The sequence below is a fragment of the Herpailurus yagouaroundi genome, unplaced genomic scaffold, assembly GCF_014898765.1.
Source record: "Herpailurus yagouaroundi ecotype Mexico unplaced genomic scaffold, PumYag 199, whole genome shotgun sequence".
Taxonomy (NCBI): Eukaryota; Metazoa; Chordata; class Mammalia; order Carnivora; family Felidae; genus Herpailurus; species Herpailurus yagouaroundi.
Window position 1 is genome coordinate 21,878,752 of NW_024412430.1, and position 12,208 is coordinate 21,890,959.

Below are 12,208 nucleotides of genomic sequence, written 5' to 3' on the forward strand. Positions count from 1 at the left end.
ATGTGACCTTGCCCCACCATGTCACCCTCTGTCCAGCAGAGTGACCCCAAACCACGGTCCTCTCACTGTCCTGGTTCAACAGCTCTTCCTGGATTAAATCACTCGGTCAAATACCTTCCTACAGGAGCAGGAGGGTAAAGGTGGCCGGTGGGGCCCTGGCTGCCCCCGACCCGACACTGCTAGGGGAGGGGCAGGAGCCAGTGCACAGAGAGTTAAAGCAAGGTGCTGAGACACAATGGCTGGTAGCTGATGGCCTTGGACAGTGACACTCAGAAACTGCAATGTCCCAGGCACAGGAAGACAAGCCCCGCCCTACGTGGGTCGCAGCAGACAGGCCAGCAGAAGAGCCAATGCCACCCCGCCCTCCTCAGCCACTCGGCACCCTAGAGACTGCCACCAGCAGCCAGCACTCACCTGTGACCTATGGGCCCCCCATGCACACTGCTGCAGCGCTATGCCTAAGCAAGCCAACAAACGTACCACATAAAGAACAATTATCTGGGACATTCTGACTCTGGGATTAATCTTTTGAAACCAGTAAACAGTGGAGCTTGCTAACCACCCCAGGAACTGGAGGAAAACAGCACAATCTCTCAGAGCTCCATGGCTCTGGGCCCAGAGAAAGGCCACTGGACTCAGGAAGGAGTCCGGCACGTCCACTCGGCTTCATAGCCTCCCATGACAGCATTACTCCCAAGCAGGCTCAGACAAATGGCTTATAATTATTTTTATTGCCCGATTTCAAATCTGAGTCAAATTTGGTCTTTCACAAAAAAACAAAAAAACCTAGGCAACAAAACAGAAAACAGCCATCCGCTTTGCTGAAGTGGCCCAGAGGGCATCCCCGCAGAGCACGCCTGGACACCCCCCAGCCCACCCCTACTCCCAGGTCCGTTTCTCCTGCTCCTCAATCCTTGCAGGATTGCTCCTACGGAGTCTTCCCAGGGGGCTCGGCTCTATGCGTCCCTGTAACTGTGGATGCCTCACTTCACATGAAGAAACCTCCAAGACTACTGGGCCAACATTTAAATCTCTTCGATGACTGCATGTCAGCAACCCTCACAGAGGCTTTGATTTACTTACCTAAGTAATGTGGTGGGTGAAATGCCATAGGCTTACTAGTCGCTGAGTAATATCCAATTGCTCTCTTAAATCGAATAACTTTGTCATCTGTTCTAGACTGAAATAAACGTAGGAAAACCTTTGTAAATCACATGCCACTGGTCATGTGCACGAACATACTTTCACAATTCAGCACGTGTCATAACCTGCAGCTTTCAAGTTACTAACAGATTAGAATAACGTTAAAATCTTCCTGGAAAAATCAATGAATCAAACGCTACTCAGACTGACTCCTGGCACGCAGTCAGGAGAGCCGGGTCTGCAACGCAGCCCGCGGGGTCCCGGGCTTCCCCGGCTGCCGGGAGAGGGTTTCCTTCCCATCTCCCGCAAATGGGGCAGTGGTTTCACCTTTCCAGAGAGGCAGGGAGTTCACACCAACCTCACATCTTCTATTTACCCTGACCCACTCACATTCCTTTCCAGAAAAAGGTGGAAGAAATCCCTGACCATCGCCTGAAAGGATGGACAAGTCATGTCCACACTTCTACTCAGCCCACGTGACAGGTCTGTCTTCTTAGGAGAAAGGTCCTGATCATGGTAAAGAATCTGGGAGCAGCAGACCTCACAGGCGTCCTCCCAAGCCCGTACCTGAGAATGCTGGAACACATCTTTAGCTACGGCATCCAAGTCTGAGGGGTCCTGGATGTTGCGGACGTAGTCGGCCACAGCCTTGATTACCACATCACAGGGCGGCAGGACTAGCTGGTGAGCCCGGACCTGAGAAACAAGCACACGGGTCAGCACATGAATCCCGCATGCAGGGCCCAGAAGCTGCAGGCAGCACTTCCTTACACAGCCCCTCATTACCCTGCTGTGAGTCTCGGCCCAAAGACTGGTGCGGGAACTATTAAATACAAGCCAGCCACTTCCACCCAGCAAGGCCAAAAGAAGCCTGGCAGCCATGCGTTACCTCCGACATGTCTGCAGCCAGGCTCCCGTCAACTCCGAGCCCAGAACCCTGTGCCCCACCATAGTGAACATGCTGCGAGAGGCTGGGCTACGGACACTTCCGTTCTTCCTGCACAGCCAAAAGGAGGCAGTGCTGGGTGATCACAGCCCAGGTGCCAGAGCACCACAGAAAGGCAAGTCAGCTCTGAACAGGAGGGAAACGGTGTCCCTGACTGCCAATGCTGAGGGCCATGTCTGGTAAAGACACACGGAATAAGTGTCGGAATATTATATTATCCGAGAATAGCAGATTCTACAAAAAGTAAACAGAATAAAAAAAAAAAAGGCTTTAGACTCTTTCATGAAAACTAAAAAACTATGAAAAAACGTTCAACTTCAGCTATAACTACAGTAATTCCCTTCTCTGAGAAATAAAGGTGAATCAGGTACTAACTATGTTTCTGGCAATTAAAAAAAACTCAAACGACAGCATGAAATAAACTTGATTTCCTATATGCAGCCACAAAGACCACAAAGGCCCCTAAAGACCCTGTGCCTCCAGAGCTGTCCACTCCTGCCCACCAGCGTGGGACTGTCCAGGTAAGCCCAGCGTCACCACAGTCCTCTAGGGTGCACGGGAAGCAGGGCAGCTGGCCTCAGAGGTAAGAAGTGAGGAAGGGCCATGAGCCATGGAGTGTGGTGGCTCCAGATGCTAGAAGAGGCAGGAAACACCCTTCCAGAGTTTCCAGAAGGAGTGTGGCCTGCTGACACCTTGATTGAGCCCAGTGAGACTGATTGTGAACCTCTGACCTTCAGCACCATAAGATAACAAATCTGAGTTGTTTTAAGACACAACACACATACACGCAAAAGAAGAAAATCAGAAAACCTGAGCCTGAGCACATGACATGGAAGACCCACCAGAAAACCATTTATACTTTTAAGTCATCAAGAAAATTTTCAAGATGCACACACAACAACCACTCTCGTTTTACACAAGCAACAGGTTTTCTGGAAGCACTGGTTGCCACGTCCGAGTCACGTTCTCAGGCCCCAGTGTGCCGGTCGTTAGTGCTCGTGAAGGCACATCCCAGCAGGAGGCCTGCAGAGAGCCACACACACATCTGTGCACATAGATCACATGCTCAGTCCTAGAAACCCAGCACCCCATGAAAATGAAAGCCCACTGGCTCGCACATGCTCCACGGGACGAACCCCAGAAACAGCACATCCCAGCCAGTCTGGGAGGAACACAAGTCCTGTCTGCTCTCCCACTGGCGGGGTGTATGGTCCCCCGGCGGGGCAGGGGCAGGAGCAGGGCCAGCTGGTGGCAGCCCAGGAGAAAAGAGTCAGAACAGAAGCCCCACGCTGTCCTCACGGAACATCTTCCCCTCGGTGAACGCACACGGAAACAGGGACAGCCGTGCGGCGTGGGCCTGGCTGAGCAGGTGCGACCCAGCACCCTGAGACCCTACGATCAGACCACAATGGCAAGCTGGCTGTAGCGTGAGGATGTTACATACAGAACAGACCAATGACGACACGGTGAGAACAGAACGAATGTGATACAAAAGTGGACAAAATATGAAAAGGGCTAGCCCCACTTGGGGCAGGAGCACTTGGGCGGCACAGGCCAACTCTCCTCAGTGCATACCATCTATCCCGCCTCAGTGAAGGGGACCATCTGTCACTGTTGCTCCTGTGGACCATCCCTGGTCTGCGCCCGCCCCCAAGGCTGCCTGAGGGGCAGGTAAGTCCCCACAACCCGGATGCCCTCACTCCAGCAGCCCCGGCCAGGCCCAGGGGATGGCATGACGTGCGCTCGGCTCAGGGCACACAACGGGGCACTCAGTGCACACGAGAAGCTTTAATTCGGGAAGAAAGAGCACACAAAATAATTTCTAAAACTCAGACGGAACTGTCATAACCTCAGAACACTGAATGAGAGATTATAGAATTCTCAAAAGGATTTACCACAGAATTCCTTTTAGTAGCAAGGTTCCTGCTACATTTAAATATGGATATATTTGCAAACATCCCATTCATTAAACTTCTAACACTCTTGACAATGTTTAATTTGTACTTTCCTTAAAATCCTTGCCATTGCGTTGGGGCACCTGGGTGGCTCAGTCAGTTGAGTGCCCACTTCTTGATTTCAGCTCAGATCATGGTCTCATGGTTTGTGGGTTCAATCCCCACGTCGGGCTCTGAGCTGACAGCATGGAGCCTGCTTGGAATGCTCTCTTTCCCTCTCTCCACCCTTCCCTGGCTCTGATGCATGCTCGCTCTCTCTCTCTCTCTCTCTCTCTCTCTCTCTCAAAAAAACATTAAAAAAGAAGAAGAAGAAAATGAAGGGAAAAAAACCTTGCCGTGACACATATGGGAGAAATCACATGTTCCCACAGGCTGGAAAACTGAGTGCTAAGAGAACCAACCCAATGGAGAAAGAAAAAAGTCCCTGAAGATCCTGGCCACCTCAAATTTGGCTCCCTGCTCTCTAGATCTATACATGCCACATGCACAAAGGGATCTCTGCAGACGCTCAGCTGGTAAAAAAAAATGCATCAGGACTTGCTGACCCTCAAAAAGAATCATCATCTTACATGGCTAAATCTTCCCAAAGAGGCTCTAGAAGAGCATGCGGCTCCCCTATCAGTGCAGCAACTACAGGAGAGTTAGAGCAAGATGTCACTGTCAATCTTAAATCAAAATTAACACTCAAACCACACAAATGAAATGTTTGCTCCTTGGCGACAAGCTTCAAAATATTTTTAAAAAGTTTGTTTTAATGTTTATTCATTTTTGAGAGACAGAGAGTGAGCGGGGGAAGGGCAGAGAGAGAGAGGGAGACACAGAACTGGAGGCAGGCTCCAGGCTCTGAGCTGTCAGCACAGAGCCTGACATAGGGCTCAAACTCCCGGATGGCGAGATCATGACCTGAGCTGAAGTCAGATGCTTAACTGAGACACCCAGGTGCCCCTGGGCTTCGAAATATTTTAATGAAAGTCCCACTTCTCCTTTGTTTTTTCTTTTAATGTTTATTTATTTTTGAAAGAGAGAGAGAGAGAGTCCATGCACGCACACAAGTGGGGGAGGGGCAGAGAGAGTGGGAGATAGAATCCGAAGGAGGCTCCAGGCGCCAAGCTGTCAGCAGACCGTGAGATCATGACCTGAGCCGAAGTTGGATGCTTAACTGACTGACCCACCCAGCCGCCCCTCCTTTTTTCTTTTCTTTCAGCAGTTGTACTTTAACTTTAGCCCAAAGCTTAACATTAGGAAAAAAGACAAAAGTTAAATAAAATGCAATAGTATACCTAAATTAAAGTTGGAAACGTGTACTTTCTGTGTCCAAGGATAGAAAGCAAATTCTGTTTAATTAAAAAGCAGGGGCCCCTGGGTGGCTCAGTTGGTTAAGCACAGCATTCTTGGTTTCGGCTCGGGTCATGATCTCATGATTTGTGGATTCAAGCCCCACGCTGGGCTCTGTGCTGGCAGCACGGAACCTGCTTGGGATTCTCTGTCTCCCTTGCTCTCTGCCCCTCCCCCACTTCTCAATATAAATAAATACTTTTTAAAAAAGCAAACGTTCATGACTATACACTTTTTTACAGCACTTTGTAGTAATTTCAGTGACTGTCAGTTACTTGCTTTGCAAGCAAAGGAACAAAAATTTGGAGCTAGAAAAGACCTCCCAGAGCGGCTCCCTGCTTCCAGACAGGACAACCTGTGGTAAGCAGGCACTGCTTGGTGGGAGCTGGCAGTCACCTCCACACAAATTCCCTCAGCCGAGGCCGCCTACACGGAGCCTCATCTTTCCCCCACGGGCCCGTTTCCTACTGTGCTGCTCTCTCCTGTGGGTCAGGACAGGCGGAGGGTGTGGAAGGCACTCAGGAAGGCAGCTCGTTCACATGCCCACAGGCCCGTGCCCCTGCTGGGGCTGCTCTGAATCCAGTGATGTCAGCACAGAACACACCCACTGTGCAGGGACACAACCAAGTCCACGGAAGCCCTCGCCACATGCCTCTCAGCGCAGCAAGCGGCGGCCGTCACAGGCAGCAACGGGCTCCGACTCTTTAGGGCCCCGATTCCCCTCCCTATGGTACTAATTATTCAAGGGCCACAACCTGCGTTGGCATCTGGCACCGCAAGAAAACAATCTCTTCCCATTCCTAAAAAAGGAAATAACGAGGGTCCCGCTACAGAATCAACTTTAAGCCGCCATGTTCTAATGTCTCACTACTTATGTATGTCTGTCATGTCATCTTGGTTACATTTCAAAAAATCAAACATTTTTCCACAAATTCACTTCAAGACACAAAGCAGGGGCGTCTGGGTGGCTCAGTCGGTTAAGCATCCAACTCCTGACTTCGGCTCAGGTCATGATTTTGCAGTTGGTGAGATCGAGCCCCACAGTTCAAGAGACTGAATGGAGCCTGCTTGGGATTCTTCTCTCCCTCCCTCTCTCTGTCAGCCCTACCCCGCTTGTGGTCTCTCTCAAAATAAATAAAACATCAAAAAATAACAATAATAAATGACACAATGCAGTTACCACATGACATTTCAAATGTTAAATTAAACCCATTATGTCACAGCCGCAAAGGATTCCACTAAAATCCAAGACTCTCTCCCAGATGGATGCTGATTACACTAAAGCCTCCTCTAACACTTTCTGAAATGTGCCACCAGAAAGGATCATTTGACAGGGCCTTGACGTTCACATGATGGAATGAAATGTTTCCACTGAAACAGCAACTCCCTTCCAGAGGTGACAGACAGCACACCGGCAGGTGAGTGTGCTGTGGGCTAAGGCTTCGGCCACCTTGTGTAGACACGGGGCATCCCGCGTGGTGTCACAGCCACAAAGACAAGGGGAAGCTAGCTGTCCAATCAGTCATTTCTCTCACGAGGTCAAGGCACTGGCCCATGCTCCATTTCTGTATACATCCTGCCCTGCTCCTCGGAGGTTTCAATCCCATTCACGTTTTTTGTTTGCTTTTTAAAACAAAGAAAATGGGTGTTCCCAAATCCACAGATTATATTTTTGTGTGGGTAACTTTTTTCTCCTTTTTAGAGAATGAATATTCTGAGAATTTTTCTTCACTTCAGCTCTTGTCTTTGCACCTCACGCCAGCATGCTGACAAGAGCCCAAATGTGTTCCCACCGCCCCACGCCCGTTGCTCTGTGAGCGGTGCAGCACGTGCATCTTTGCCGCACCTTCAGGAAACGAGCATCAGCATTCTGATATACGATTTCGCTGAGCAGGTTCATGTACACCAGCTTCCTAATAGGAAAATGTACCCCCGCACACACCCTGGGAACTAGTCAAGAGCCAATTACACTGCATCACAGATGCGTGCACACATGCAGTTGAACCCCAGGATATGCGGTATTCCAGGCCCGGGCAACAGAGCCAACAGTGAAGTTTCACCTGTTGGTTAAATAATCTTTACATGGGGCACTTAACAGTCAGTTAAGTGTCCCACTTCGGCTCAGGTCACGATCTCACGGTTTGTGAGTTCGAGCCCCGCATCAGGCTCTATGCTGACAGCTCGAAGCCTGGAGCCCGCTTCGGATTCTGTGTCTCCCTCTCTCTCTGCTCCTCCCCTGCTCACGCCATCTCTCTCCCTCTCTCTCTCTCTCTCTCTCTCTCTCTCTCTCTCTCTCTCTCAAAAATTAACACTAAAAAACTTTTTTAAAGTAATCTTTATCCTGTTTCCTTCATACAGAATAGATGATCCGGGGCCACTGAAGTCTTTGTTTATAGCGATGGGAATCTGAAATCTCAGATGTTCGTGGAAACAAGAAGACATTCGCGGAGCACCCACAGCAACAAGCGTGTGGGTGTGCAGCCCCCAGGAGGTCACCACAGGGGATACCTCATCACCCACCGCTGTCTCCACCTGCACAAAGGGCTGCACAGCTGACTTCAGAGAAAATATTTATAAAGCACATTTGAAAATGTCGTCTAGAGTGGACACCAGATGGGGAGACGGGTGCATGTAGCTGGACATTTGACTTCGTAGCACATTAGTTTATGGTAAACAATACAGTTTGTGACTTAAAATATTTTTTTATAAAGATACTTAAAAAATATAAATGTTAGAAATCCAAATACTTGAAAGTGAAGCAAAGGTAAAAATATGCAAATTACAACAGATTCGTGTCTTTGTTTTGTTTGGAAAATGCTGCAGTTGTATTTTTATTCTGCTAATAATTATGTCATCATAATTATGTCAAGGTTCACTGGTATTTTATTTTGCTTTTGAAAATCTTATAGCGTGCTGTTAGGGATTAGGTAATAACATCAACATTTTCAAGAAGTTTTACATCAAGTATTTACACAGGTACAGTTGCTACCATTTTGGTTAGTCTAAAATAAATTTTGACTAAGTGAAAAAAACAGGAACAAACAAACCCTTCATGAAGATCTCTCTCAGCTTGTGTCCAAACTTTGCAGAAATGCTATCCATCCATCATGTATGTTTCTGCAAGTGCATGGATGTTCAATTCTTTATCCTCTCATCCAGCTAACTGCTCAACATGAAGCCATAAGCAAACTGGAACGCACATCACTGTTACATCACCTGCCAGGACAGGGTGACTGTCATGGCTACTCGGTCCCCCTCAGGCCGGTCGTTGCACAGCATCTGGCTTGAGCTCTGAGAGCCATGTCAATTCCCACAGACTCGCACACTAACTGAATAAACACACCACAAAACCATGATTCTGGGGCTTGGTACTGCGGCTCCCACACGGCCTCCTGGCCGCACGCTGGAAGACAGGTGAGAGGAAGGCACCAGTTTCACTAACGGCTCTGCTGAAGCAGAACCTGACCCCTCCATCACCATTAGGAAAGCTGCAAAGTGTGAGGACGGTACGTACGGAGCAGCGTCTCAACGCCCTGACGTCAGAGGCTCACAAGGAGACACCTGCTGGCCAGGCTCCAGGAGGTCCCTCAGAGAACCCCGCAGACAAGCATCACTGCATTTCACCCTCATGCCACTGCCGTGTGGTGCACTCTGGATGTCCCAACAGGACAGAGGGGTCCACCAAGGCACTCGTGGAAGCACCCAGTGGGCGGCGCGGCCACGGCCCCAAGGCAGACCACACCCTGGTCTCCAACCTTCTAAGTGACACCTCTTCTAAGGTTGAGATGTCTTTTCTATGAAGCAATGGCAGGTGGCGAGCTTCTTTTCCTTCTGATATTCCTACTGAAATGGTTAATTAAGAACAGGCAACACTACAGTAGCCCTCCCCCCCCATCCTTTTTCTTCAACAGACCCGTGAAACCCAAATCCACGCTACTGACGAAGGGAGCCACGGAAAGACCAGGCACAGGAGAGGTATGAGGTCAGACTATGTCAGATGTGGGGAAGTGGGGCCTAAGGGCCCAGGGCTCCACACACAGATGAGCAGTGCCACCAGAGGCGGTCAGGAAGGGCAGGGCGGGTCAGGAAGAGTCAGACCAGATGCAGGAGGGGGCAAGAATCAGAGACATCCGCCAAACTCTACCCTGGACATCACAGGGCCAGTTGGTATCACTCTCTAAGAAACAGGATAAACCCACACGGACAAGCTGGAGTGCCACATCTGGTGTGCACACAGAGATGCCCTGGTGGGTGGGGGTGAGACACACGCTGCAGTCGGGGAAGGGGTCTCGCTGGACACTGGGTCCACTGGATAGTCATCGACATGTGCCAGAAAGCAGGAGGCCACAGCACGGTGCGGGTGGACCCTCGGGAATCCACACACAACAGGAGTCAGGGAGGGGACACGGCACATGAGGCACACAGAACCAGGCTGGGGTCCAGGAAGCAAGGCAGGGGTTTGCAGGGTGAGGAGAGCAGGGGGGGCTGAGGGTTGAGTGTTTCATGCCCCCGGGAGGTGAAAACCATTCATTAATTCATGGATGTCAACTGTGTCCTCAGCAGCCTTGAACCAAGGCCAACTGTGGCGGCCCAAATTCAGCACGGGGTTAAGCTGTTGGACCCATTACTAGAGACCATCTTCAGGGGACATGTGGGGGAACAGGGAGCTGGGAGGAGGTGGGGAAGACTGGAGCACAAATACAAACCGAGGTCCACGAGAGCAAAGGGGCGGGTGTGCAGGGCCGCAGATGAGAACACAGCACAGACCAGCCTGGGACCGAGCGGAAAAGGGCCATGGCCATGGGCCTGGCCGGGGGAACGGGCAGCAGGGCCAGCCCCAGCATGGGGTGAAGGGCCTGTAAGTGGGGGCAGTAAAACCAGGAGAGCCTGGAAGACAGCAACGCATGTGTACGACACGTTCAGGAGGGAGGGTCACCTGCGGACACCTGCAGTCCAGTTCACACCGGGAACCGTGATTTTCAAATCCGTTTTATAGAGGTATTTTATGTGCAATAAAACCCATCAGCCTCAGGCAGACAGGTCACTGTGTTCTGAGGAAGGCAGACCTCAGTGCCGCCGCCACACAGTTGGAAAGAGAGCCCTTCCACAGCCCCATGGCCCCCGTGCCCTCACAGCCAGCCCCAGACAGCGACTGCCCTCTGCTTCCTCTCCGAGCGCCACTCTTTCTGGGCTCACACAGGAGTCTCAGAGAGCTCCTTCGTGTCTGGCATCTGCCATTTCAGTGAAGAGAAGTCTGCTCCTTCCCCACTCCCAGGCCTCCCTGTGTGACTCTTCCACCCACCATTCACCAGCTGACCGTGGGGTCGGCTTGAGGTCCCGTGGGTCACATGGCAGGTGCGTGCTCAACGTTGTAAGAAGCTGCCCGGCCACATCCAGGTGGCCACTTGGCTGTGCTCCCAGCAATCACCTGTCAGAGCAGTGGCCACGGTGGCGGTCCCACCGCCATTCCCTAATGACGCGGAGGGCCTCTGTGCACCTACTGAACATTCCAGAAAATGCCTGTTCAAACGTTCCCCCATCTTTTCTGGCTGGGTTGTATCTTCTTACTGTGCTGTCCTTTACAAATTCTGGCCACGGGTTCCTTACCAGAGACACACTCTGTTCCTTTCCCTCAGCCACTTGCTTTTTATGCACTTCACTAAGAAATCCTTGCCTCAGTCCAGGTCACAAAGATCTCCTCTTACGTTTCCTCTAGTGTTGATTTTTACTCTGGAGTTGATTTTTATATTCTTTTCACTTTTGCATAGGGATGTCCAGTTACTGAAAACACCAGCCCTTCCCCCTTCCGACCATGTGTCCAGGCCTCCACTGGGCTCTACTGCGCTCTGCTGACCCAGTGACCGGCCCGTGTCAGGACCACACCTCCTGGGTTAGCACAGCCTCACAGGGAGATGTGAAGCCCTCCAACTCTGTTGTCCCTTCTCAACACTCTTGTGGTTTATTCTAGGTCCTCTGCAGTTTCACATGAATTTTAAGCTCAGTTTTCAATTTCTACAAAGAAACAAGCTTGCTAGGATTCTGATAGGGAAGTAGTAAAATCTAAGTAAGTCTTTTTTTTTTTTTTTTTAATTTTTTTTTTTCCAACGTTTATTTTTATTTTTGGGACAGAGAGAGACAGAGCATGAACGGGGGAGGGGCAGAGAGAGAGGGAGACACAGAATCGGAAGCAGGCTCCAGGCTCTGAGCCATCAGCCCAGAGCCTGACGCGGGGCTCGAACTCCCGGACCGCGAGATCGTGACCTGGCTGAAGTCGGACGCTTAAACCGACTGCGCCACCCAGGCGCCCCTCTAAGTAAGTCTTTGAATCCATGAGCGCAGTGCTTATTTCCATTTGTTTAGGTCCTTCCTCAGCCGCAACTGTACATTTTCACTGTCAGGTCAGGTGTGGTCTCAGCCAGGGACGGCGCCACCCACGACTCCCATCAAGGGAGGAGGTGGACATGGAGCCCGAGGCAGGTGGAGCTGCCCAACCAGCTGGTGAGGGCCCACCGGGAGGTTCGGGCTCCTGGGGGAAGGGAGACACCGGCAGGTGAGTGGCGGGCCCCCGGAGGCCCAACAGCGAGTGTCAGTGCGTGAGAACACTACCAGCAGCAGGTGGTAGTAACAGAGGGAGGGGTAGTGAAGTTTAGGAGGGAAGACGGAGCTCTTCTGGGAGGAGACCCAGGGCAGCACTCTGGGCCCAGGAGGCAGAGGATGTGCGGCCAAGTTGTCTGGCTGCCCTTGTGCACTGAGCTCATAAGGGCTCTGCAAGGTAAAGAGGAAGACTGGCAAGGTCCCCCAAGGCTCCCCTAAATGACAGAAAGTGACT

General features: G+C 51.0%; 1 protein-coding gene across 2 annotated transcripts in view; it reads right to left on the reverse strand.

The window, feature by feature from the left end:
* FAM120A (family with sequence similarity 120 member A) overlaps positions 1 to 12,208 on the reverse strand; it is a 97,442-nt gene that overhangs the window by 58,307 nt on the left and 26,927 nt on the right. For both annotated transcript variants that reach the window (XM_040449583.1, XM_040449582.1), the window contains exons 4-5: positions 1,711 to 1,839; positions 1,084 to 1,180 (exon numbers count right to left, since the gene is read on the reverse strand). In XM_040449583.1, coding sequence (XP_040305517.1) covers positions 1,084 to 1,180; positions 1,711 to 1,839 — 226 coding nt within the window. The remainder of the gene's footprint in view (positions 1 to 1,083; positions 1,181 to 1,710; positions 1,840 to 12,208) is intronic.